General features: G+C 44.0%; 1 protein-coding gene across 3 annotated transcripts; it reads left to right on the forward strand.

Annotated features, from left to right (window-relative positions):
- The first annotated feature begins 35 nt into the window (after positions 1-35).
- On the forward strand, positions 36-27,997 carry LOC138617788 (zinc fingers and homeoboxes protein 2-like). 3 transcript variants are annotated; one of them, XM_069693066.1, is made up of 13 exons: positions 36-430; positions 17,358-17,825; positions 18,206-18,925; positions 19,730-19,942; positions 21,255-21,500; positions 21,626-21,841; positions 22,024-22,108; positions 22,332-22,517; positions 23,482-23,894; positions 24,403-24,655; positions 24,798-24,954; positions 25,233-25,352; positions 26,363-27,997. In XM_069693066.1, the coding sequence occupies exons 2-12, from the start codon at positions 17,727-17,729 to the stop codon at positions 25,348-25,350; spliced, it is 2,706 nt and encodes a 901-aa protein (XP_069549167.1). In that variant the 5' UTR covers positions 36-430; positions 17,358-17,726; the 3' UTR covers positions 25,351-25,352; positions 26,363-27,997. The 3 variants fall into 3 exon arrangements, with proteins under 3 accessions (XP_069549167.1, XP_069549168.1, XP_069549169.1); XM_069693067.1 differs by lacking the exon at positions 36-430 and adding an exon at positions 6,731-6,889; XM_069693068.1 differs by lacking the exon at positions 36-430 and adding an exon at positions 6,731-6,889 and having other exon boundaries at positions 17,486-17,825.

The following is a 27,997-nucleotide window of genomic DNA, read 5'->3' on the forward strand; positions in this document are numbered from 1 at the left end:
ATATTCAATTAGGTCCAAGCAGAGAGGCAGGCAGGGGCAACTTGACGGCAACAAGACGCAGTTCATTCATTTTTAGAGCAGCAGGCATGCTTCATTGGGACGCCAGCCCTGCTCCTGTTGTTTGGACGCAGACTTGCTTCACTTTGTCCAGCCTGCTGTTAAACTTTTGACGGCCATGGAGCCGCTGTGGACGGACACCGGCGCCTCGGTACGGCATGCAAATACGTACTCTGACGTCGGCGGTCATGTGGCTTTTGGCGTAGATCCTCCTTGTGATCGCCAATTTTTCCTTTCCTGTCGCCTGTTGTCTGCTCGGTTATTGGGCCGCTGCGAGACTGTTTGAAGCGGGTTCGGCGTGGTTCTCGGTCCAGAAGAGGCTTTGGGATTATTGTACCGGACTACCTGAGCGTCGCGCCAAAACGGTGGGCAGGTAAGAAAAAAGGATAAAGTCTTCCTCTTGTTTTTCGCACGGCTCCCCTCCTTCAGAAGTCCCTCAAGTTAAAACTGCATGTTTGTTTGCGTCCCTCCGGCGGCTCGAGCTGCCTTTGCGTGGCTCCCGCACGCCTCTGTGTAAATATTTTAACTTGTCTAGCCGCATGAACTTTGCCTGCCCCTGCCGCTTACACCTGCCTACTGACACAATGTGTCCGCCAACTTGTTTAATTGGACGTTTTCGCCCCCGGTGTTCAAGTTTCACTTTGATATGTTGTGACCGCGGCGGGAGAAGGCAGACAGGAGAGCCATCGTGTCTACTTTTCCTCCTCCCCGTGTCGACATAACCAGCAAAACATGGCCGTCCTCTGCCGACATGTTGTTACGTCGATGGCGAGAGGGGGAACATTTGGGGAGAGTGTTTTCTCTGCGCCCCTCTGTCACATCTCGGGGTTGGCCGGTGGAAACGGCCGCCAAAGTCCGCACCGCCGCCGGCGTGCCCCCTCGCATTCAGCCGTGCTGAGGTTTGAGTGCAACTTTTAGACTCCTACGTTGTTTATAGACTTTGATTTGGGCGACTCTGCGATGTAGGCGTAACGTTACCCCTGGTGATGCCTCCTTCCCTCCGAGACCACGGCTCCTACTGCAGGCAGGCAGACAGACAGACAGGCAGGCAGGCAGACAGACAGACAGACAGACCAGGCTGGAGCTGCTGTGAAAGTCTGACGTTGCTCCGTTTTTAATTCAGAATATCAACTTTGGTTTTGAGCCCAGCTCTTGTACTCCGGACTGTACCTGACAACATACTCAGCGGGAAACGTGTCCTCAATGCACCCTGCACCACACTGTGGAGGGTTAGTGGCTGTTGGGGAAAGCACTTGTAGGAGATATATGCACATAGACTGATTGTGATTAATACCAAATACATCGCGTACCATAATTATGAGCACATAGACCGCTAAATGCAAATAAATTCATGTTCTTAAAATATAGCCCGGTGTGTACCATCTCACATCAGTTTCATTTTATCTTATATAACAGTAAATCACTCAAACAGCACCATGTCATAGGTTTATTACAGGCTGATGAGCCATAATAAACTTACTGACCCCCCCCATTGAGGTGGAAGTCTACTTAAACTGCACCTCTGGTATTTGTCTTATTTTTTGAAGGGGATTTGATACGATTAGGACAAGATATACTGTCCTACAATAGATCTAAACACTACCTAGAGACAGTTTTGAAGAACCTCAGATTTTCATTGTTAAGGGTCTGGTGATATTGGCCGCAGCTTAATACAGTTTGTGAACGCTGCAGTAAAATGTCATGTTTCTTCTGTTATTCATTCAGTTATGTTGGGCAATCAGCCCAGTCTTCATTGGAGAAAAGGATTCCAATTAAATTTTACATGTTGTCAACAGGGAGCACTAATATCAGATTAGTACGTTAGTTGATGTGTTTTTATTGCAGGGAAAGTCAAACGAGGGCACGCCTCCAAACTACTGACTCAAAATTGTTCTATTAAGGGTCCGTAGACAGGGTGAGGGTTTGACGCGAGTCTTGCATGAGCAACATACACGTAGCATAAATATTGATGTGGTGAGCGAGGAAAAGCTAGCACATGACCGTGACATTTCCAGGAACGGTGGCATTCGGGGACAGTAACACCAGCTGGCTCACGGTGCCAGCTGCAGTAGCACGTTGACTCTTTATCAGCTTGGAGATTGAAATGAAAATAGTAATTCATCTCGTGTTGGTTATTGTCATCATCCAGAGCACATGTACAGCGGTATGCAGTCTCAGCCGTGGCCTAAACACTCAAGTGGTCCGTTGAGTTAAAAAAACAAAACAATAGAAGCATGTCGTGTTTGTTTTGGATGCTGCTTTTCTACGTAACGCTCCCCCCCCCCCCAGCATCATGTTCGTTACAGGATGTTCTCTCAGCACTGGGACAACCTGATGTTTTGTATTTCCAGACATCCTCTGATCAACAGCCCCCCTCCCACACCCCCTTGTAAAAGATGTAAGTGATTTTTGATCACAGTGCAGTTAACCCTCCTGTCAGACCCGTTACCAGCAATTCCTCTGGGGATAAACTTGGCTCCGCGCACTAAGCCACGCACTCTTGCTCTTTCCATGTGAAGAGAAATTTGGCTCACGTTTTTGTTCTTCACATGGTTTCCACGTGTGATCTGCCAAATCAGAGGTAATGTTATATAATTTGGGATGACAGCCGGATCCTTTTTTTGTTGATGGTGTCTGAACAATCAAAGCACATACGTGCTTCTGTGGATAAAAGCACACAATCACATTTTAAATCCCACACCGACAGTTGTGTAGCCAAGCTTTTATACAGAACACCGGAGGAAACATAGCTAATATGGGCCTTGTTATTATGAAAGAAATTACCATATTTATATTGGCAAATGACTCACCAAAATATAACAAAATGCTTTTTAATTATTCATGTTTTGCAAATTGACTGTTATGAGTGTACTAGAGAAGCTGTGAGAATTTCAAATCCCTATTGTTGTCCAGATTCAGGTACACCGGACAACATCACTGAATTGTTTTTATAGTTTGACAGATGTAAGATTAAGTCTGTTTAATTCTTGTTTTGTTTTTTGTTTTTTGGGGGGGGGGGTGTTATTCTCAGTATTGCTCAAGGGATTAGAGAAATGCACAGATGTCAGTATCCTACCTTGTTGGCCACAACATCAGTGATTGGTGCACCATCACTACACTGGCATTTCAGACATACTACATGCCGCCTAAAATCATTTGGTTTATTTACAATGAGGTGTTTGTTTGACTGCTACTATTCTTTGAGGAAGTGGCATAAAAATTTTTTTTTTTAAATCCGCCCTCATTCAAGGGCTGATTTTCCTCAATCTTGCCCAACCATGCAGTCCTTCTCAATGTACTGTGACCTCTTCGAATGTCAGAGCCAAAACATCCAGCTGTGGGGTGATCCGCTCTGTTTGTTCCTAGAGTTGCTTGTTTGTTTACTGTAGTTCAGATGGTAGGAAATTAACAAGAATCAATTTGTCATATTTATTTAGATAAAAAAAAAAAAAAAGAATCACAGAGCTTCTGGAGTTGGAGTCAAATTAAAAGAGTAATTGAATGAAAACACAAAGATCTTTCTGTTTCGACAGATTTATTCAGACAGCTTGTACACAAGCTGTTCAAAATCAAAGCAAAGCTAAAGGTGTGTTGTTAGAGCGGTAATGCGAAATTGGTGGTTTTCATTTTGCAAAAATCACACTGAAAGACGTCAAAACTATTTTTTAATCATCTGAGACCAGTGCTGTGTGTATAGTGCAGTATAGTCCAATATGATTTCCATAAGTGACATCTTATTGTTGACAGTCAAACCGCCAGATGTTGCATGTGCCAATCATGAAAGCATGATCGGGTAAAATCTTCTGACTGCTCGCTGAAATAATCTGGAGCAGGAGATTGACAGCAAAGCACCTTTTTCTTGGGAAATTCTGTTTGTTTTTGGTAAGTGAAGTGGGCAGGTGGCAGGTAGTATGTGTGATGAGCGCGCTGCTAATGATGCATGCGTTCAGGATGGTTTTGAACACATTGAACTAGTAATGTTTTTTTAGGGGTCTCAGTTTCTTCAAAGACAATAAACAGCACATTTAAAGCTGTACCAAGAGCGACAAAATAATATTGGAATAGTACAAAGAACATCAGATTTAACTCATTTTATTTTCCTTCACATTAAAGAAAGCTGTGAAGTAACTAGAAAAACATTTGGATACAAAGCTCTCCTTTTATTAAGGCTTAACTGCACCACAGACTTCTGGCTCACCAATTAAAATGAATCAATAGATTCTTAAACTGGTGTTTTATTTCCAGCAAACATATCTCTAGTTTGCTGAAGTTTTAATACATTTATTGATAATAACTACATTATAATAAAAACATGCACTTCAGGTCTAACAAAATCAAATGACAGGTCATCATTGTAAATGAGAATTGGTTCTCAATTGATTCTACCTGGTTAAATAAAGGTCATATATTACTGGCATACCAAAATAAAAATGTTCTAGTCATTACATTAATACAATTATTTTGTTATTAGATTTGATTACTTATTATTATAGATGATGACTGCCATGTAGTTTTCCACTTATGTCTGCTGGTCACTCACGTCAGATAAATAAAAACATCAGATGTCACCTAACACACTCCTGTTGACAGCTCTGTGTCCTCTTTAGCTGCTGGGCTAACACGCCTTGCATAAGCAGACATGATCATTTCACTGACAGAACAAACTGCTTCTCAGCTCTGACTATAATCATTGAAGTCATTGAATTAATATTAATGGAATATAAAACTGTTGCATTGTTGTTTACTATCTAATGGTGTTGGCAGTAACAGCTGCAATGCTCAAATGACGTGCACAAGCAGCGAACGCTTGACTGTTCATTAACTGCAGGCTTGTGATGCAGGTTTCCCAGTTGACTACAGTACCAGCACATTTTGTAGTTTGACCCACTCACAAAAGAGTGTTTGTAAAATATCCGCAGCAGTTGAAGAACCTTGTATGTGTTAAAGGGGTCGTTGTTGCAGCGGCACGCTCTGTGGTTTGCTCAAACTCCTTGATCTGGATGATGGGCTTGTGGTTGACCGTATATTAAAGTGAACCACAAACTCATGTTCCTTAATTTCTTTACTATCACTACATGTTTTGGCTTTGCTGACAGAAACTCGTCAGTTTTATTTGTCTTGAACTCGGGCTTAATTATTCCATCATATATGGCTGTTATAGTCCTGCTGGCCGGCCTGTGGTGGGTTTCAACATATTTCCTTGTTTTGTTTTTCCTAGTCGTCAGAAAAGTCCAGTGTTTCCTAAGCGCACATCACATTTCCACATCCAACCCTGAGCTATATAATGTCTGTCCATTCTCTTGGTGAGACACTGGAATGAGTCATCACGGTTTGGAGGACGGAAGTTGTTGTCATCACGGCCTGTCGTGCTTCGCTTGGCTCTGTGATGACATCATCAACATCTACACTCTGCTTTGTTCCAGGGGTGGGTTTTTTTTTTCGGTTCAGGTCTTCTTCTCGGCTGCGCCTCCGGCTTCTCAGACGTGTGACTAAGGCAACCACACAGATGAGCTCATCACCTGTAGGTGGGGCTGAGGGGGAGTGTGTGATGGAGGGAAGGAGACAATTACAGAGGCAGAGAAGAGGAGTTACACAGGGACAAACGGAGGGGGAGGCATGAAATCAACCCTGTGTTAGAGTGTGATTTAACGGCACTGCAGGAGAATGATAAGAGTAGTGAGAAGCTGATGGGGACTAAAACCCCACATGCACCTTAACCTGTTAAAGCATCCCTCCTTGTAAGGGTCAGGTCGATTTTCAGCGTTAAAGGCTGTGATTTGCGAACTCAGGACTTAGTCGGATTCCTGGAAATCTCCCACAACAGCAGCAGCATTTCCAGGTAAAGCACACAGAAGGTCATTCTTACGTATGATGGTTTCACGTGTCCACGAAGACAAACTCCACCTCCGACGGTGCACTCGATATGGTGTCGCCAGCTATAGTTCCCTTGGAAATCTTATCGGAAAAATCACGGATAAATGGAAAGAATTGAATGCACATCTGTGGTACTCCACATGTGGGAAATTCAAACCGAACTGATGGCGTCGCACTGAAAGCTGGAGACACTGAGCGAGCCAGAGAGTGACAAAGAAAAGAAAGAGGACACTAGAGTCAGGATGTCTAAGCGGTGTGATTGAGAAACAGGAGACGGCCCAGCATTGAGACTGCGAGAGAAGTGTGTGTGGGTAGAACGAGTGTGTACACTGGACCCCACCATTAGTACCTGCAGTCAGTCATTTCATAAGCACTGAATCACTGTACTTTATTAAAGACCTTGCTGCTTCATTGCTGCATTGATTATTATTTAAGCAAAGGGGCGCATAGCAGTTTGTACAGCGGTGTGAGTCTGTATGTGTAAGCAGGTATTAAACTAGTGTACATCATCCAGCAATCAGAGGGCTCGCTGCTCACAGCCTCCGCAGTGTTGGAGGACTGGAAACTACTTCTGCTGTTGACAAAATAAATCCTCTGTTTCTGAACTGACCAACTTTACACTCGTGTGTGTGCGTGTGTGTGTGCGTGTGTGTGTGTGTGTGTGTGTGTGTGTGTGTGTGTGTGTGTGTGTGTGTGTGTGTGTGTGTGTGTGTGTGTGTGTGTGAGATGGTCACTCGTGTGCAACCTGGCTTCCCTGCTCCCATCCTACCTTCTCCGAATTTCAAGTTTACGGGGGTGGGAAAGAAGGGGGAGAGATTACTAAAAGGCCTTCTGCACTGCACCACGTCAGCCAGTGGCAGAGCTCAGACACTCCCCGCCTGCCAGCCTGCGACCAATGAGGAGAGGCTGGAGACGCTTCACAAGCCACACCCACTGCAGGGAAGGCAGAGATTGACAGGTGGGAAATCCAGACGCACAGAAGCACTGCATGCTCGCTGAGGCTCGTGTCGAACAGAAAAAAAAATGCTCGTACTCTTTTACAAGGTTGTCCAGACATTGATCCGCCTCTGCCTGTCATGCACGTAGATACTGTATGTAAACCTGACATCACATTGCATTACAACGTGATTTCATTTGCAGTGATATTAGTGTGTTAAACTTTAGACAGAAGTTTTTAAACCTTCTCCCATGTTCCCGGTGTTGACCTACTTTCCAGGCCACTGGTTGGGTGCAAGGCGACCTTTACTGTAGCTACTCCACTCACTGTAACTAAAAAGTCACATTTGGCCCCTCTTAAACGAGAGAGACTACAGGAGCATGTTTAGACGTGGCTGGCTGGCTTTGCACAAGGCCACGAGAGAGTGAAAGAGAGGAGGATGGGAGGGAGGAGGAGGATAACGGGGGTGAAAATAGGACAATGAAACAAAGTCAGGGGGGCCAATATCATTAAAGCATAAGGTAGGATATTGTTTCAAAGTATCTTGACTTTAATACTGGTTTCTGAACGATACTTTGCTTCAATACTAATTTTCTAAAATCCATTTTAGGAAATGGAAAATTACATCACTTACTGCGGTACAATTCTTTAGAGTGTAAAATGTGTTGTTTCTTGTAGCTACAAAACAGACGTGCCCTGAATCCCTCTCATAGAAACTATGCCTCGATGCTACAAATCGACAATGTTCCCACAAGGGCTCACACAGAAGCTATCATCAGACACTGTGACTTACCGACGGTCCCTAAACGCCTCATGTGCTATCAGTAGACACTCGTTACAGAAACCTCCAGTTACTGCAACGCACACAAACGACAACATGATAGTGTGGATGTAGCCTCGGTATCAAAAAGTGGTCCAGAATGACAAGGTATATTTCAATAGTAGATTGTACGATAACAATTTGGTCGGTGCCATAAAAGTATGTTCTGTACTCGGCCCTATTAAAGCCGCATTAAAATGTCCGCGCGAACAGCATTTCTTTTTGTTGTTGTAGTGGACCTTTGCCCCACATCCAGACCGCTGCGCCTTCCTCCTCGCTGCCTCTGCAGCGGATGAATGGTCGCTGACTTGCTGGCCTTGGTCATCGGGGTCGCTCTGTGTGAGCACGGAGGGGTTACAGCGACAAGCTAACTGAGACTGTCTGAGATGTGGAACGACAATATTCATGTGGCCGACACGTCCGTTCCCAACACACAGCAGGAAACACGACGCCTGAATCCAACCCTGGTTTGACTCTCGTGTTTGTGAAATAGCGGATTTTGAGTCTACGGTGCTGACTGTGAAGTGGCTGTTTAGTTTCGGAAATGTTCGTAAACGGTGCAAAGAAACGTAGCGCGCGCTCTAATCTGTCTTAAATTCTTTCCAAAAAAGCATTAGTATTCATCACGGATAAGGTTTCTTCCCTCTGAATATGTCATTCAGACGTACTGATAATGTAGAAGATTTGTCAGCATGCGCAGAATTACTCATCCAGTGTGAACCTTACTGCCACGCAGAAAAACTAAAGTCGAGCAGGATTTTAAAACATCGCTGCCGTCGTGACACTGATTGACCTCTGCGGGGTTTCTGCTCCTGGATGCAAACGCACACACGCTCGCGCACGCTTTCTGTTGGTTACAGTGTTACCATAGTAACACAGCCATCAGCCGCAGAGTGGGTGACACTCGGATATTTTTATAGCTTGCCCTTTGTGTGCGCGTGTGCGGGTGTGTGTGTGTGTGTGTGTGTGTGTGTGTGCAGTGAAGAGACAAGTCTGGCAACGTGAGACTAGTGTGTGTTCAGTGTTGTGCGAACCGGATTAGATGGAAGACTGGCTTCTCGGTCAAATGCAGTGCACCCGGCTTGACAGTGTTTCCAGTATCCCGTAGAGTTTGTAGGCCACTGTGTGTCTGACAGTGCTCCCGAGATTGAAAAAGGTCACAGCAGTGATGCTCAAAATAGTTGCGCGTAACTTCCATGCGAACGTTTGGCAGCTTGTCGCAAAGGCCTGATGGGTGTGTGATATATTTTAAAACCCCTTCTTGAGCCCGTGCAACTTTAGTAGATTAAAGAAAATACAGTGGAGGGAAACCCTGATCTTGAAAAAAGTGAAAATGTGGTTTGTGCACAACACTGACGAAAACCTGCTGCTATGACCAAATCATGTACTCAAGTTGAACCATCTGCTGTCGGTTTAGTCGTGTTCATAAATATACCTGAATCTGCATGTGTTGATACTGAAAAATTACAGAACTGCCAAATGAGGGTTTAAAGTATTGTAGAAAAAGTGTTCATTCAGTTGGACTATCATAAGGTGCTTTCGGACCGGAGGGAGGATTTCACCGTCCTAAGAGCGGTGGGAGGGGTTTCCCCCTTTTTTTATGTGTCCGCACCGGGCGAACTTGGAACCTTTTTGTTCCTATAGCTGTGTTTTGTGGGGACTTTTTTTTTTAGCTCCTACCTCTGCTTAGGTTCTCTCCCCCGTTGCAATATGAACCGTCGTGACACACACAGGAGCACAGACAACCGCCGGGTTGAAAACACACAGTAAGCAGGTCAACTACAGCTACGAACGAAGCCTTTTAAAAACGGCAGAAAAAAGTTTCAACTGGAGGCACAAAATGGGGAGATGGGCCGACAGCAAATGTGCCGGCTTTATTAAGCCGATACACATCAGGGGAAATACAGTGTGACTTCGATTCAACAAAGGGAAATAAAGAAAAAAGTCACTCCGTTGACGTGCTGCTGCAGCAGTGTGATGCTGTTTGATGCACAAGAGGTTGTTGAGGATTTTTCATGTAAAGTGTGATAGTCTGACTTCAGGCACAACACGTTCCTGCAAATGTTTCACAATAAAAGCGGGGGGGGGGGTTGTTTCTTATAAAAGGCTCTAGGGCTTTTAGTTTGAAAAATACAGGAAGTGTTGAGTTTCTATTGACCCATAATGCAAAACTGACAACGCAAACGGTAGTGGATCATAACAACCCTTCAAGTGACTCAGTTAATACATCTTAAATGTAATCATGAGTACCGTGACTGTTCCTTTGTTTTATTGGCCCTCTTGAATGAAACAAGCTTTGGATCTTCAAACAGATAAAATATAAACGTGAATTTCAACTGGATCAAATAAACTGAAAACTGTATTTCCTCAATTAGAGAAATAAGTGGTGGAGCGTCGCTCCAGCAACAGAGAGTCATTTCACAGTTCCTATTGGCGGTGCGAATGCAAACAGCAAAAGGCCTTATAACCCTTTTTGTTCTGGGGGAAAATCAGTGGGGGCGTAGCTCCTCCAAAGAAAGTCCGGAGAACTGTTTGTTCCTAAAACACCTATTGACACCAACTACACTCCACTGAACAATGTGCCATTCAGTACTAGAGATGAGTCATGATTGTCTAATTTTCAAATACTGATTTTAAAAAATGCCTTATTGTGCTTGTTTTTACTGGTGCCTGGTAGTCATGCATTATTATCGCCAGAAGGTGGTGGTAATGCACCTTAAAGCTGTTAGCTCACAGTCATCAAACGGCAAAAGGAGAAGAAGAACATGTTACAATCATAGACTGCATATGAAATTGTACATAGCTTCCACGTCTGAAAAAAAAAATCAGTCCATAAAGGCCTTAAACTGCAATACCACCGAGGACCACCAGAGGTCCAGAAGGGCTCTGCTTCCATAGACTCCCATTCAACTTTTCTCATTAAAGACAAAGTCAATAAAGTTTTTCCACAAGTCATCATAGTGTTGTTCGCTAAAATTATTTCTTCTTATCTGTTTTCTGGTTGCCCATCTCAAAATTATCCCATCATTAATCAGATATCAGGCCTTAAAAAGTGGTATGTTTGGGGGGGTCTGTTTGATTGACAGGCATGTGGTGCAGTCAGTTTTCCGCTATAGGTGGGAGGGCGTAGTGTCCTCGGGTTCCCAGTCAGATCAAGTCAGATCCAACAATCACTCCTCCCAAGCTTGTCCAAATATGGTCACTTCTGCCTCCATAATAACAAGATGGCGATAGCAGAAATGTTGAAATCGAGCCTTCAGAACGGCAGTTCACAAACCAGCGAGTAACGCTGGTTTCCACTTGGTTACTATACATCAGACTGGCTATACTTCATTAGAGCGTACTATCTTTAGGGTCAGGGCTCTTCGAATAATTACTGAACAGTTACCGGCGATTATGGAATAGGTTTTTATTTTTTAATATTCTTAAAATGTCCATTCATACTTACTACACTATATCTGACACAATGTTGTCAGAAATGTAACATTCAAAAAGTGTTTTTAAAAAAAAATGTTTTGATCTAATGTATCGTTTCAAATATTGATCAAACAGTTACTGGCATCAAAAATGTAGTACAGGCCAGACTTCAGTAACAAAATGACCATTTTCATCATTGATTCCCATTTAATCTTCATACCAGCCCAGCAAAAGTAGTGCTGCTCTGTTGCTATGCAGAACATACCAGGCACTCAAAACACAGTGCAGCACTTTGCTTTGCTCGAGAGGAGCCGCGTGATGAGATTTAAATTAATTCTGCGACGGTCCGAAATCCTTCCTCTTCCCCCATCCTACTGGGACACGTCGTATTAACGGTGGTGGTGCTTCTCCTCACCCACACGAGTCCGACACGCATAGTCCTCACTGCAGTGGTGGACTTGTGGAACAAGCAGTCAGGAGGGAAAACACTCTCAAAACAAGGCAGCCACAGAGAGGAATACACCCCACACAGAAAAGCCAACAAACCAGTGTGTGCACTCCCTCTGTACACTATATGCTTTGTGATATAAAATATGCTGTTGTTAAAGTTGTTACTTTAAAGTCGTGTCACTCTTCCAGTCAGCTTGAGGTTTGTCTGCTGCGTTCTTGCCTTGTGCTTGTTATTGTAGCGCTCTGGTGTGACTGGCTGGTTTGTACTTCATGCATGGCTTCAAGTGTGGGAGCCGCAGAGGTTGCCATTCATATGCCTTTGTGTTTGCACGCCTGGAACCTCTGCCACTGAGTTGGCTGTGTCGCTGCCTTTCTCCAAACTTATTCTTTCAACAATGAACCCCACCACAATCTGCAGGTTGTTGAGCTCCATCTTTGCTCAGCCTGTAAGGAACTGTATTAAAGTGCTAATGTCCACTTGAAAAGGAATATGGAATTTCACAATAGCATTAGTGATCTGTCACTTATTCAGACAGTCAGAGATTCAAATATGTACAGATCCAGTGGTTTTTGTGGTGTAAAATACTTGAAAGAAATTAAATTAGTCCAATGTTAATATACAACAGACTAGAGCAATGATGTATTGAAAACAGTTTCTTGTCAAAATCAGACGAAATCAAAATCTCTTCACTTCATGTAAAATGACAAGTTTCTACAGATCAGATGTTTGATCAGGTGATAGCAATCATGAGGTTATCATTGGTAACATCTGCATGTTGGGATCAGGCAGTAGCCCACCGTGACGTCCCCCACTGGTTTGTGAACTGTATTTTTGAAGCCTTGGTTCTCTCATTTTGGCCGTCACCATCTTGTTTTTCTGGAGCCAGAAGAGACCATATTTACATGACAGGTTGGAGCTGGTGAAGAGAGAGGGGTGGAACTGAATGAGAACCAGAGGACATTGAGCTCGGCCACCTTTAGAGGCAACATAGCTGCACCACAGGCCTGTCAATCACACCGGGCATGTCCTCAAACAGACCTCTCAGGCCTGATGTGTCATTGATTAGTGATTTATTTTCAGACGGACCACCGGGACACTGATCAGAACGGGTGAATTTAGAATGACACCATAATAACGTGGCCCTCAGTGATATTTACACTTTAAGGCACTTGTGCATTGGCTTCACTTTTTTAGACCCGGAGACTTTGTCCTTTTTTATATTGATTCCATGGTCGGGGATAAGTCGGATAGAAATCTCACCTCTGCCTCCTGCTGCTATTCTCGTCCACTTTTCAAAGAGAATATCTGAAACAAAAGGCCCGGCTGCTTTTACGAAACTCCAGTTTTTCAAGCACAATGAGACTCTCTGCTTCCCAACTCCACTTTGAGATTACATTAATGGCACCCAGAACTGGGAGCTGAGTTGCGTGTGCTGCTGTGACTCATCTGTTCAGCATCATTCTCATCTCACTGCTGATCTCACCCACTTTCGGATAGATGTCCCTCCTATAGCACCCATATGTTTCCATCATATTAGATCATCTCTCTGTCTTTACATATGAGGAAGGCTCAGTGGTACGCACGCGGGATTTGTATTGATTTCCCCCGTGTTCTCCTCAGTATGTATGCCAGTGTGGAGCTTAAACTTATTACTGCCAGGGCTGATAAATGTATTTGTTGCCTGGCAGCATTAAATGCAAGTCCTTCAGAGAAATGGCTCCATTAATATAATGCACCAATCAGACGGACAGACAGACAACAGGAAAGTACAGACGGGCAGGCAGGCAAGGAGCTGCCAGGCTGAGTATTCATACAAGTTTAATGAGCATCCAGGCAGTGGGGAGCGTGTGTCTCCGGCACTGAGCTCACTGCACACACAAGCTGACTGTCTGACGAGGTCAGACACGCTAACGAACAGGTGGGAGACTGACCGTCTGACCTCAGTTATGGAAAAGAAGAAAAAAAAAAGTCCACAATTAATTCATATTTTTGCTATTCCGAGGGAAGTGAAAGTTATCGCGTGGAAAGCTCAGTTAAGCAGCAATCGGAAGCACTGAGTGCATTTTTTTTTTTTTCAGCTCCACATGTTTACACTTAAACAAACGTACAGCTCAGACACAAAAGAATAATTCTCTCAAGGACACCAAGTGATTATTTTTCAACCACAAGAGTGGAGCCTATTAGTGAGGTTCTTGTTGAGGCACTACACAAGTTATTCTGACAAACTTTGAGTGGCTGTTCGATAAGAGTTCTACTTTGCCACAGCTATTGATCACACGTCTTTTCCATGATGGCATTTCGTGCTCAAGTAGGCAGCCAGGGCAGCAGGAGAGCAGCCCCTCCCTCCTCCACTGATTGGGGAGGAGGAGGCTGTTCCAGTGCATCCTCAGTGTTCATCAGTATTTACACAGGCTTTTCTCATTGTTTGAGACACTCAGCGCACATGTTTAACTTGACTGCAACAACTCACACTGCAGAGCTGTTGGTGTTTATCTTGTGTAAGTTCTTGTTTGCTTTTCTGAGTCAGCTTCTGCTCAATGTCAGACTCCTTATGAGCACTTTGAAATGACTCAGTAGGCACCTTGTTATTATGCAAACGAATGTCTGATGTCATCCAGTGACTTGGAAGGACAGTTTTGAGGAACCGGCAGCAGCAGCTTTTCTGGGCAACGACTGAGACATTATCGACTGATTCATCGATACAGGAGTTACTATAACTTCCTAATACAGAAGTTGCATAAATGAAATTGCTCATCTTCTCTCTGCTCTGCTTGTGTGGGTTCAACACAGTAGTAGGAGGTAAAACAAATCCAGCTCCAGCTTGGTGCTTTCTCTCTGTTCTGCACCGATCGCCTACCAGCACATTTCAAAAGTGTTCAGGCTGTGTCAGCAGTGAGCCAGCAGAAGTTCAGCCAGTCATATGAAGTGGGACTTCAGATGCAGCTGACAGATGCAGCTCCCATTTTTTTTTTTTTTTACCAGATGTTTGCTTCATTGCTGCATTTTGGCCCAGACTTTGAGGAACTCTAATGTGCTATAGTGACACCTTTGTTGTGTGTTGACACCGTGCCCTGGTCTTTACATCTATTCAGCAACCAACAGCGAAATGAGCAGAAAGGATCAGGAAGCTTGTAACAAGTGCTCTTCATGACTTGCTGTGATTATTCTGGAAAGTGGAGTCTTCTCCTTGTGGCTGTCCCTTGACCCTTCTTGTTTGCTTTCTGTGAGTCAAGCTGAGGAAAGCCCACCACTACTGCACCAGTCTATTCATCCTGCAGGAGTGGGATTTCCTATCAGAAAACACAGCCTCATGATTATTTCTGAGGATTTTTCTGAGGATACCTTTTCTTCTTTTCTTTTTCTGCTGACTTGAAAACAACCAAAACACAGTCCCACACACAGCCTGGGTGATGCCTGCATATACAGCTGCTGTCAGTGACACGGATGGAGCAGCCACTTGACTACAGCTCTACGTCCGCAGTTGCTATAGTGACACGATGGTAATGAGTCTGCATTTTAATGATGCCTCAGTGGGTTGTTTGAGGAGTTGAGATATCTCGGGACAATGAATCGGCGAGCGAATGACAGCGTTCGAGCCTTGAAGGGCGCTGCTTGATTGATGTGTAGCTGTTGGAGAGGTCCAAATTAAACATGGGAACACTTTAACTTGATTACGAAGTACAGTACATCCAGAGTTGACTGAAGACCCTGAAGTCAAATCATATGCATATTTACGTAAGCATCACTTATTAAAGTGGTGTTGTATATGAGATTTTAATTTGGTTTTATGGAGCCTCATCATGTCCTCAGAAGAGCAGCGCTGCTGCATTTGATTTTTCCTCATGTGAATATCAGTATGAAGCTTCTGCGTTAGGCCTCCAGAATATCAATAGACTTTTTCAGTTAGATAAGCTCCCCTCTCTCTCTCTGTCTCTCTCTCTCTCTCTGTCCGTCTCTCTGTCCGTCTGTCCTCATTGCAATATCACCTGGGGAAAGTTTCCCCTGCTCACCCTCCCTCAGCTTTTTTGAAGTGCAATTTCTTGACGAGGCTGTCATTCCCACCAAAACCAAAATATAAGCATCTCTTGGCTTTTAAAGATACTGTACGTGTCAGAAGCTGCTTTATCTCTGCGTTCTCACTCTATTCACACTTGGCAGTACAATCTGATTTATGATTAGTCAATATTTCTCAGAACAACTTGTCTTAATGACAGCAGCAGGACCTGTCAACTGCACACAATTTGCATACCAGCTAGATTATCAAACCACAGTGATCATAGAAGTTTCTCCTCAAGATAAAGAAACACCAGCAGAGCACTTTTGTCAAACTTGAAAAAAAAAAAAAAACGTTAGTTGTGACTTGTGATGGCCAAGACAGGTGTGTGTTGGACAAAGTCCATGTGACAGGTTAGCTTACTTATTCAACTGTTAGCCATTTAGAAACACTAATCACCTGTTAATGAGCTGATGTTGATCCTCCACTACGTATTTCCACCACTAACACTCAGAAAGGTCTGATCAGCAAATGGTTATTTCACCAATACAAATACTCAGGCCTAGCAGTGCATGGGTGTTTTTTGCATCACAACATTAGATGAAAAAGTGCTCTGTAGTGGACATATTAATATTCACGGACAAGGTTGCACTTCCAGAACATCACGTCAACACGTCTGCAAAAATATTAAATGGAACGCAACATAAAAAAATATAAGAATTGTTGAACTTGGTCTGCAACTAATGATTATCATTATTATCACTGATTCTAGAGTACTAAGAAACACAAATATTGATATTTTGTGTTAATATATGATTTAGCCAGTTTTCAGCTCGTTGCCAATTGCCTTTCTTTTGATTCACTGTTTGTTTCATTTGCTCGTGTGTTATCCCACTTCCTCCTGAGAGTTTTTGATTGATTTGAAATTATGCACCATATTGCCGTTGACCCCTGTTTTGACTCCAGCCTTGTCTGAGGTTGTGAGTTAAAAGATTTCTCTTGGTTTAGTCTGGTTTTCTTCACACACTTCTCCGTCCTCCTGTCAGCATTAAACAGCAAACCCTCATTAAAGCATTGCAGTGCATTTCCAGTCCTCCAGTATCGAATGATTTTTGTGTGTGTGTGTGTGTGTGTGTGTGTGTGTGTGTGTGTGTGTGTGTGTGTGTGTGTGTGTGTGTGTGTGTGTGTGTGTGTGTGTGTGTGTGTGTGTGTTTGCTCCTTGAGTTCACTGCAGTTAAGCTTCTAATAGGTTTCTGGCAGGACGACATTTTGACCAAAGCATGTTACACTTTTCTGTCCGTTTTCCCGAGTCTTTTCAGAAGCAGCTTTGTGCCCGTCTAACCACCTGTAGGCTGTCTGCTCAGCTGCACTGTTTGCTTGTCGGACACCTTTTTCATTTTCAGCCATTTTTGCTCTCTGGCCAGCTGTTGGCTCAACCTCTGCTGGGTGGTGGCTTGCTGTCGAGCCGCATGAGACACTGTTTTGAGCTTAAATAACGCAGCATGTTGCATTTATTCACACATTCAAACTGACCTGTTTGGTGCCTGCTGTAACACGTATTGAGGGCAACTGAAAAAGGGCATAGATCTATGTTTTTCTGCACCCATGTTTTGTTTGTGTAAATATATTTTTCCATAAAAAGGGAAGTTAAGTTGGGATCATAGCTTTAACAAGGTTTTTTTGCGCGCTGAAGTAATTAATGAAGGAAATGGATAAAACACCCATTTTTAAACCAAAGTAGACCAAAATGAAAAATGTCTCTGGAATGTTTCTAATGATTAGTCTTCCTCCTCTGTCTCTCATCCAGGTAGCATCCTGTCATGCAGTTCCAGGAGGTCAGCCAGCACTGGAGCTGACACCGTCGGCGAGCCCAGCCTACACAGCAGTCCCATCTCTACCAGACCTTCACCTCCCTCTGCCCTCTTCTCTCTCCAGCCACTAATCCCACCCCGGGGGACCACCGCTCTACAGACTCCTTGGCTGCTGAGTACAGTCTCAGAAACTGTGCTTGCTACCTCTCCTAAAAAGCCTGGGCCACTGTCCGCGTCCTCCTTCAGCCTCGTTTTCTCGGTGGCCCTGCATCCTGGGAACCTCAGGCCAAAGCCTCCTGTACAACATCCCTGGCCAAGCACAAGCACCAAGTGAGGGTAGGACAAACCCAGCATCTCCCACCATCATGTCCAGTCGACGTAAGGCCTCCACTCCCTGTATGATCCGACCGGACCACACCATGGTGGAGCTGGATGACGATGCAGAGGAATCACACAACATGGAGGTACACTCTCAGTATGTCTGCCAAGGGCAGTAACAGGTTGTGTTAGAAATTATGGCTTTTTATTGGATTAAATTCATGAATTCATATTGAATAATATGTGAAAGGAAGAAGTGATAATAGATTTTTTTTTTTTTTTATGCACAATCATAGAAACAGGTTCTGGCTTGTGGCTTTTTGTAATTTTGAACCTAAATTTGTAATTTTAATTATTCTTATACTTTCCAAATGTTGAATTACTTGATTTTAGTTTGGTGTGGAGTTCAGTGAATGTGCACTTATTTCTGAATTTCTAAAGATAGGGGATGATTAAACTAACAGATTGATGTGTACAGATTTGAAAATGCTATTTCTAGTGAGGTTGTGTCTTCTTCTTCTGCCAGACAACAACAGAGAACCACAATCCGGAGGGACCTATGGATACAGATCTATCAACACAAGCAGAGCCATCCATGGACTTGGATCTAATGGGCCAGGCCTCGGACCCCCCGACGGCTCCTGATAAACAAACAACAGAGCCACCAGACCTTTCCAAGCCTCAGCGGAGGCAGCAGGGGGGCTACGAGTGCAAGTACTGCCCCTTCTCCACGCAGAACCTCAACACCTTCAAAGAGCACGTGGACGCCAACCACCCGAACGTCATCCTCAACCCCCTGTACCTGTGCGCCGTCTGTAACTTCAACACGAAGAAGTTCGACACCCTGACGGAGCACAACGAGAGGTGTCACCCAGGGGAGAGCAACTTTAAATTCAAACGCATCAAAATGAACAATCAGACGATCTTGGAACAGACAATAGAGGGCTGCAGTAACAACGCAATCATTTACAACACGCTCGGAGCCGTTTCTGGCAAAGGAGACGAACTCGGCACGCTGCCGCTGAGCAAACCCGCCACAGTCAAGATCGGCAAACCAAAAATAATGTCACCAGAGAACAAACGGACAGAGTCTCAGTTTGGTAAACTGACCGCTGATCTCACCAAGAAACCCATCACAGCGGTCAATGTGAACGGGACAGTCATCATCCCCGAGTCGACGCTCCTCAAAGCAGACGGCCTTTCTCACATCATGCCTTCCTTACAGCGGCCTCTAAACTATACCCAGGTAGGACAACATGGAGGGAGAATTCTTCTTAAATACACGGTTCCAGGGGAGGTAAAGGTTTAACATGGTCATTAGGAGGTTAACTGCTTCCTCCTGCTTGCAGTCTTTATGCTAGCTGTAACTGTAACTCCCGGATTTACCTTCATGTTTACTGGACAGTGATGACATCAGTGCTGGTTAGACTCCAACTCTAACTTGTGGCAAAATAAGAGAATGAATGTCCGACTGTTTAAATTCTGCCTCTGCGATAAAAGTTAGTTTTTAAAAGGCAGTTACAGCAAATAACATTTGAATGTTTTGCTGTTAAGGCTTTATTTTCTGGGTTTGCAGTTTCCTGGAAAGAACAGTGTAATTTAGTGCTTACCATAAGAATTAAAAATATTATGTTAATTTGGTACATTTTGATTGATTCCAATTAATTGCTTGAAAGTCGGTGCACAGCAGGTCAGCTATTCATGCAAAAATATAACATTTGTATACAGTCCTATCATACTCTAGCATATATGGAGAATAAAGCTTCTGATAATAAATTATTTAAACAAATATTTACTTGGATATAAGTAACCTTTTATTGAATTGGTACCAAATTTAATAGTTCTGTTCAGGAAACTTGCTCGGAAATAGTAACGAAATAACAAAACAGTAAAATAATGTGTTGCATTTCAGTTTATTCATATCCACCGTAATGAATATTGTTCTGGTTTGTAAAGACAGTAATTGTAAAGAGTCCTTGTGGAAATCATTATTGTTCTTGTGGAGAAAAAGAGAACATTTATTTGCCATTGTTGACTTGATTTGTTCCAGGTGCCGAAGATCGCAGTGCCCCTCAACACAACCAAATACAACCCGTCCCTGGACGACAACCTGACACTCATCTCCTCCTTCAACAAGTTCCCCTACCCAACACAGGCAGAGCTCTCCTGGCTCACCGCAGCCTCAAAGCATCCTGAGGAGCAAATCAAAGTCTGGTTCACCACACAGAGGCTCAAACAGGGCATCAGCTGGTCACCTGAGGAGGTAAGATGATAATAAATAATATCTGAGGGAGGGACGCACAGATCTGATCCTGACTCAAACAGCTGGATCAGGTATAGGGGTCAGTAAGGCCCATCTATTCAGTTCAAATGAGTCCCTACAATGGAGGAATATTCATGGCAGTACTCCGGTCACAATTATTTTGTAATCGCCTGATTGCGATTATTTGATCTGACTGCAACCATTTTGGATAATTGTTACAACCATTTCCATTTGTCTTGTTTAAAAACAGCTGGATGAAACTAACAGAAATGTCATACTTCCATTATTATTTCCATGTTGTTTTTCACCATTTGAAGTTTGGCTGGTGGTTTTGAGTGACGTCCTTTTTTTTTTTTTGCGTCCTCTTCTTCTGCACCAACTGTTTATCTTGATGCGCTTACTTTTTAATATTCAACCGACACTGATATCATGGATTTAATTGCAAAATCAAACACTACAGCCCTGCTGTCCACACATCTCCGTTTAAAGGCAATTCAAAATGAACGGTTTGTTGGATCTGCAGCCAAAAGAGGGAAATAAGAGTAAAATAAACAGTAAAATACAACATAAATCCTTAATCGTAATTATTTGTATAACAATAGTTAAAGAGGTGTGCAGCACATGCCGGAGCTAACGAAGTGGTTAGTGGAGGTGTTTCACATAGTTAAGTCAAGCCTGATGTTGCCTTCGACATAAAAGATGGTCCCAGTCTCTTCCACACAGTGAGACATACATCTGATCAGTTACTCTCTGGTATCAGATCGGTTGTCGGTCTTGGTTGATTCCCAAAGCCCAGGAAGAGAAAAGTGGGTTCGCTGCATCTCGAATTGTTCTTCTTAAGTCTGTCTTTGTGTATTTGCCGCGGCCTTATTCCATCATTCAGGGGCTCAAACAGACCATTCAGATAAGAGCAAAAAACAATAATGGTGATGGAAACTGTTCTTCTTGCACCTTAATTAACGTTTATTCAGATTCCAAATTGAAAGAAGAATTATCTCAGTGTGACAGAAGGCAGATTGTCTGTTGCAATAACAGCTGATCAGTTTGTATCATGTTGTTAAATTATGCCTAATCATTACATTTTTACTCGATCAAACTAGCAGTTTTAAAGCACTATATTGCACTATAGATTAAAGTGAAAGCATAATTATAGAGCACAGTTAGACAGTTAATTAAAATCAAAACATTTCACCAACATGGCGGGCATGATGTCACGCATACAAATGAGAAAGTAGAATTATTTAATATTTTTTAAAAATATAACAGGTAAAAGTAATTACCATGTTTAACGTGTCCATTCCTTCTCTGACAGGTGGAAGAAGCCAGAAAGAAAATGTTCAACGGTACCATCTCCTCCGTGCCTCAGACTTTCACCGTGGTTGCTCCTCAGTCATCCACCGTCCAGTCCGTCCCCACCACAGCCTCCAAGCAGCCGGCAGCCTCTGTCCTCCAGTCCCTCCCCTGTCAGCTCCTGGGACAGACCAGCCTGGTGCTCACGACTGTAGCCAACGGCTCTACAGTCACTTGTGCACCGCTGGCGTTCACAGTGGCTAACCAGGTACAAAATAGTGCACTGGAATGTAATTCATGAAGCTGCAGAACCCAAAGACAAAAATGTTGCTATGTATCCCACATCAGGCCTGAAGCATGCTTGTCTTAACTTTTCCTCCACTGATACTGCAGCTGGCGCAGTCGCTCAAACGACCTTTGGCCTCTCCTGTGATCGCCAGCGAGAGTAAACGGCCCTCCATCATTCAAACTATCTCTGCACCCATGCCCACATCCAAGCTGGTGTCGCCCAAATTGCTGAGTTTCACAGTCGACCCCAATAAAACCGCCGAGCAGCTGTCAGTGCTGCGGTCCAGCTACACTCAGTGTCCTTTCCCCGAGGAAGATGAGGTAAGAATAAGTGAGTGAAATGACACTTTTCGTGCCATGCCTTAACAGTTCAACATGGAGAGAGATTTTGGTCGCTGCTTTTACTTTTTACCTTTGTATTTATTTTTTTCAAACCCGCAGCTGTCACTGAGAAACACCCACACCCTTCGTTTCATTTGAAGTTGTGTCTTGTCCTTTGACAGATCTACAGGCTGATAGAGACCACTGGGCTGTCCAGAGGAGAGATCAAGAAGTGGTTCAGTGAACAGAGACTCCTCAATCTCAAAAGTACGTGTTCAGTGCTGAAGTGATGAAACACCTCAACACTGTTTTAAAAAAAAGATTGTTTTAGAGATGAATTTGAATTGCTAAACCCTTAAAAACAAAACACGTAGCATGCATCGTCGTTAGTAATTAGGTACTAATGATATTTAAGCACGGTCTTTGTGCTGTATCTAAAACCTCTCTGGCACTGATCCTTAAGTGTCTGTTTTTCCTGTGTCTCTTGGAGGTGTTCCTCCTCCACCCGTGCTGGTGAAAGCAGAGGTAACTCCACCGCCTAAAGACCGCCCCGTGAAGAAAGCGGTCCCCAGCCAGTTCCCCCTGCTGGAGAGAGTGAAGGGGAAGTCGTCGGAGCAGCTGAAGGCGCTGGAGGAGAGCTTCCAGAGAAGCAGCTCTCCAACAGAGGCAGCGCTCGGTAAAGCCTTCAGCCGACCCTCTCGCATGCACGCGAACGTGCTCTCGTGTCTCGTGTTTTTGAGATGGAAGCCGTTGAGATTTGGTATTAAATCTGAGCTTTCAAATGATGGCGAGGAAATAGATGCAATTTTAGGAATTGTTAACCAAGAAATTGTCTGAAAACTATGCCTTAAAGACATAAACTTAAGACATGTCAGGAGGTTGGACAACTTTGCGAATCAATAGCTAAAAACAAGGTTACATTAAATAATTTGTGATATTCATATTCTACTTGTACTTTGTGAGCCACATCAAAGACAAACTTCATCTCACAATTGGCAATAAAGTTCTACTCATTCGAGCCCGTCTGGATGAATTAAATATGTAAAACTTTGGTATAAGAAACTAAGAACCTCCTGAATGTGGTGAAGTCCACGTCCGTGTACTGAATGTGTATTTGTACATTTAACAATCGGACTTTCTCCGCGGTTGCAGCCCCAGTCCCAAATCCAAATGCTTCATGTGAGCACGGCCCTCCTGCAGATCAAGAGCTAATGATGCACAAACTGAGCTTCACAGACACGTCTCTATTTAGGATCAGAAAATGTTGTGACGCTCCAGAGAAAAATGTTGGCAGAGCTTTAAAACCGCTTGTTAAAAAGTGAAGTGGGATAAATTAGGTGAGAAATAGTTGGCCAGTAAGTTGAGTACCCCTCACTGTACCTCAGATGTTTTGATTTCCTTAAGAAATACACTAGTGTTTTATTCTATTTATCCCAGTTCACAGCATGCGACTTAATTTTCTCTCACCCCAGAGGAGCTGCTCGCCCGTCTCTGGTGGTTGGCTGCATGACAGGAATAGCAGAAATGTTTTTAATGAGCCCATTTTTAAGTCCCCTGGAGAGAGTCTGAAGGTTTCTAAAAAACCTTCCACGCTGAGGTAACGCGGCTCGTCTGATCCACTGAACTCTGCTCTGCTGCAGACCAGCTTGCCGAGGAGACCCGGCTGTCCAAGACGGAGGTGGACTGCTGGTTTTCCGAGCGCCGGGCTCTGAGGGACAACATGGAGAGGGCTCTGCTCACCATGTCCTCCAAGAGCACAGAGGACAGAGCGGATCGGCCGGCGGCGCTGCTGAACGGGGCCTCTCATCCAGAGCAGGACGGCAGATCTCACCGCTCCTCGCCTCACCCGCCTGTCCTCTCCTCTTCCTCCTCCTCTTCCTCCTCCTCCCCTCCTGTGCTCGCAGCGTCCTCCCCCCGTCCACCGACCCACTCCGCCTCCGCGTCTCCTCCCATCCTCACTTCGTCCTGCTCGTCCTCTCCCCACCCTCCCGTCCTGTCGGCCTCCACGAGCCCGGCTCCCATCACGGGCCGCTCGCTCACTCTGCTCAGAGAGGTAAGAAGTGATGAAAACATGTCTCCATGAACACTGAACAGACCGCGGTGTATTCACTCACTGTGGTCTCATTCTTCCTGCACTTCTATAGAAACGGCACAGTCACGGCCAGAAGGACGGAGGACTCAAACATGTCTTTTGTGCCGTGTTACACAGTTTTAATGTCAGAAATCATCAAAGAACAAAAAGTGTAATTGGATTAATCGGGGAAAAAAGTTGGAATTTATAAATACATTTTTCCAAGTTCCCACAAGTGCTACCAATACTGGAAAAGTGGGGGGAGGGGCGCCACATGCTGTACATATTGAACTATTTACATTTTTATAACCTCTTCAAACGTCTCTGGGCTCAACGTCCGTTCAACTGAAAATTTGCTGAATTTTTTTGGAACACACTCGTTGAGAAGTCAGAAATGTATGAAGACACTGAAGCATTAAGAGAAATATTTGACCCCTTGAAAATGGGTCAAATATTTGTCCTCCTTGTTCTCATGACTTTGTCATGACAGATGTTCTGCCGGACCCAGTGGCCCTCTCCTGATGAGTACAGCCAGCTGGAGGTCCAGACGAGTCTGGGCCGCACCAACATCGTCCGCTGGTTCAAGGACCACCGCTCGGCACTGAAGAACGGGGAAACGCTGGACTGGATGGAAAGTTTCCAAAACCAGAACCTTGCACAGCTGCAGAAAGCAGGCCAGGAACAGAACGGCCAGAGCTCTGAGAAGAAGCAGAGTGTTTCCCCCGAAGTCAAGGCTGAGAACGGTGAGGTTTTTTTGGAGGAGAACAGCTGTTTTTTTTTTTTTAATATATAACATTTTGCAAAGTATCTTGACATCTTTGTTTACCTTTTTGTTCTGCCTCCATTTGTCTAATCCCCCCCCCCCCCCCCCCCCCCCGCGTGCAGTAGAGGAGGCTGGTGAGAATGTAGCAGCTCCAGAGAACTCGAAACCGTCTGAGCGGGACGAAGTCCAGCGGCTGACGGACAGAATAGCACACGGTGGGACGGACCCGAGCCGAAGCCCGCAGGATCAGACCAGTTCGAATACCGCTGACAAAGGGAGGTGGGTGGAGACAAATCTCTTATCTTCTGCTGTCGCACTGGTGTCACAGACAAAAAGAGATGAGGCTCCTGCCAATATTTGATTTGTCATAAGGATATCTGAGGAGTTATTTTTATGTGGAAGGAGTCTAAAAATACAGCAGATGTGGACATAACGAGCTAAATTACTGCATTCTTTGCACTTATTTGTTGCATCAACTAGGTTTTTTTTTCTTTTTCGTTTCCAGTTTCTAAAAGCTGTCTGCTCGTGTTTAAACTTGGCGTCTGTTTTCTTGCCAGGTGGGTAAAAGTGACGGTGGCGGTGGGAGAGGAGAGTGAAGGAGGGGTGGAAAGACAGACGCTGGCAACAGACACGGACGTTCTGACCCTGGAGCAGCCGGGGAGGGTCACCGGTTGACGGTAGGCTGAACTGGTGGAACGGCCCTTTAACTGGAACCGCCACCAGCTCAAATACGTCGCATTAAAAAGAGGAGACTGAAGAGTGAAGGAGACGTTTCTGTAAATATAAGGGACACTTTTTGCTGCTGTTCCTAACACCTGATGAGTTGAACAAAGTTTAAAGCTTCGTCACAGGATTTAGTTGTTTGTGTTTCCTGTTCATGCGTCCAGCAACAGTAGCATTGATTGAACTGCAGAGCTGGGTGATAAAACTTTATGGAATCATCTCTACAAGCAACACTTTTCACATTACAGACAGACATTTGATCCATTGTTAATATACAAATGTTTAGTAGTGCAGCTTTAAAGTCTGCCGTACATTTTTTTTTTAATTTTATTTTAACTGCACTGGTCACAAAAGAGTAAGTTTTAGGTGGAACGAGACGCATGGCTGCTGCTGTTTACTGGCGTGTTCGTGCCTGTCAATCATTGTTCCAGCCATCTATGAATTCAGTAATTGATCATGATTAGCTGTAGAGGATACATTATTGGCGGGAAGAGATGGATTTTTTTTTTTTGAAAGTTTCACTTTGTGACTTGGCTGAAATAAAGGCAGAGAATAAGTGGCGAACTGTTCCTTTAAGATGCCACAGCTGCAGCCTCCTGCTACCCAGGAAGTTATTAGTGTGTAATTACCTTTGATTGGTCCTTCAAAGAGATGGCACAGACCATCATTAGCAGCATTCGTGCAGATGGAGGAACACACACGTCGTTACGGTCACAGGAAGGCAGAAGGACGGAAAACTATTTAGTTCATTTTGATAATAATTTGTACTTTTGAAGACAAGATGGTTTTGTTTTAACTGCAGGTCCATAAAACAGCACTACAGCGGATAAGGTCTACATTTCTCAAGTATTTAAAATTCTAATCTGAGACCAGATTGAATGTATTTCCTTTGAAAGAACTGTGATTTTACCATTTAAAATTTGAAAATAATCATGTTTAGTTTGTGTTTCTGTCCCAAACAGAGTGAATCTTTGACTGCTGAGTCACCGACCGCCATGAGACAACTCGAGACCCAAACGTGGAACCAGTGATGTAAACGTCTGCCTGTGATGTCATCACAAAGCGCCAGGGACTTTCCACTGTTAAAGCACTGAATGTGATGTGCAGACGCTGACATGAAATGAAGAGGAGTGCCAAAGCTGGACTTGATGCATTGTTCTTACTGCTACTACGCTTTTTTTTTTTTTTTTTTTTTTTTTGAACAGAAACAACCTTGTAAATATTTTTCTGTATTACAAAAAAAAAAAAAAAAAAAGTTTGTACAATTTTACGGGGAGGGCAAGTTTTGTTACGTTTTTTTTTTTGTTTTGTTTTGGTTTTTTTAAATGACCGTTGCCCCAAAAACCTGGAATGTTTTTTTTTTCGTTGTTTAAAGATCAATGTTTATTATAGTCTGTTATTTGATGAAAATCAGTCCTATTTTTGTGAAGATCAGACGTGCGCACTGCTCATTATGAGCAGACTTCGACGGCACTTTGCATACATGCCTGTAGTCGTGATAGAAATCCTGATCGTAGGCCGCTTCATCGCAAACGGAGACATTTCCTTTTTCACCTGCGGCGTCACCTTGACTCGCCCTCGCGGTTACAACAGCGAAAGGCGGAAGTCGGTCTGAAATGCCGGAAGGGCAAGTCTGAACACAGCTACAGCTTCACGAGCACACGGGCAGCATCAGGCCGGACGCATGAACACACTATACATCCTAGATTCTAGTGTCCTCTCACATCAGCACCTGAGGGACGTTCAAGAGGCTCAAACAGTACCGAATGTTCATTTTCCTGATTTTGAGATGATTAATTGCAAACAGCAGAGTCTGCTGGATCGCACCATGCTGCCTTTTCAGCTCCCTTATCTGACATTTCCTGTCTGCCCCAGATGTGGGTAGAGAGCAAACCTACAGCTTATCACTTCTTTTTGTTTTTTTTGTTTTTTTTAAACTAGAAATTTCCTTGGCTGAACTTGCCAAGAGCATATTGGTGAAAGTATTTCACGCGTGATAAAATAATCAAAGCTCCTTTTTTTTGGGAGCCATTTCAGATACCCATTTTACTCGGCTGTGATCCGTGAGCACACTTCTTGTCTTCTCTTAAGGCTTTCTGGCTTCAGTAGGTTCTTTTCAAAGCAGTACTGGGTTCATCTGATTTCTGTACAGACGGTTCAGGACGCTCAGAGCTGGGGTCGACGAACGTCCGAGACGCAGAGATAAATGACCAAACGTGCTGGTTTCCTTGAATGTCACAGCAGACGGTCACGAACTGCTCGCATGTGCGTCGACAATTTTCATTTTGAACTCATTGTCCGAAAGGTGATTTCAAAGGATTTCTGTGATTTCCACGCAGTATTTGTGCAGGCGAAGTTTAGTTGAGCTGTCTTTTAACCTCGGTTAGAACAGCAGGTGTTTGGCTGTCTGCTGGCTGAATGTCTGTCGCTGGCGCTGCTGCTGCTGCCGCTGCCGCCGCCGCCGCTTTACTTTCATGTTCAGACAAGTATCTGGGATACTGTACGTTTGGTTGGTTAGTGCGGAATACCGCTTGCATTTTCATTTTCTACTTTTAAGTCTGCTGTAACTCAATAAAAACACAACCAACTGTAAAACCTC

This window comes from Brachyistius frenatus, unplaced genomic scaffold, assembly GCF_029030835.1.
Source record: "Brachyistius frenatus isolate BFR_SWC_R1_liver_20210118 unplaced genomic scaffold, ASM2903083v1 Contig_14, whole genome shotgun sequence".
In the NCBI taxonomy this organism is placed as follows: Eukaryota; Metazoa; Chordata; class Actinopteri; family Embiotocidae; genus Brachyistius; species Brachyistius frenatus.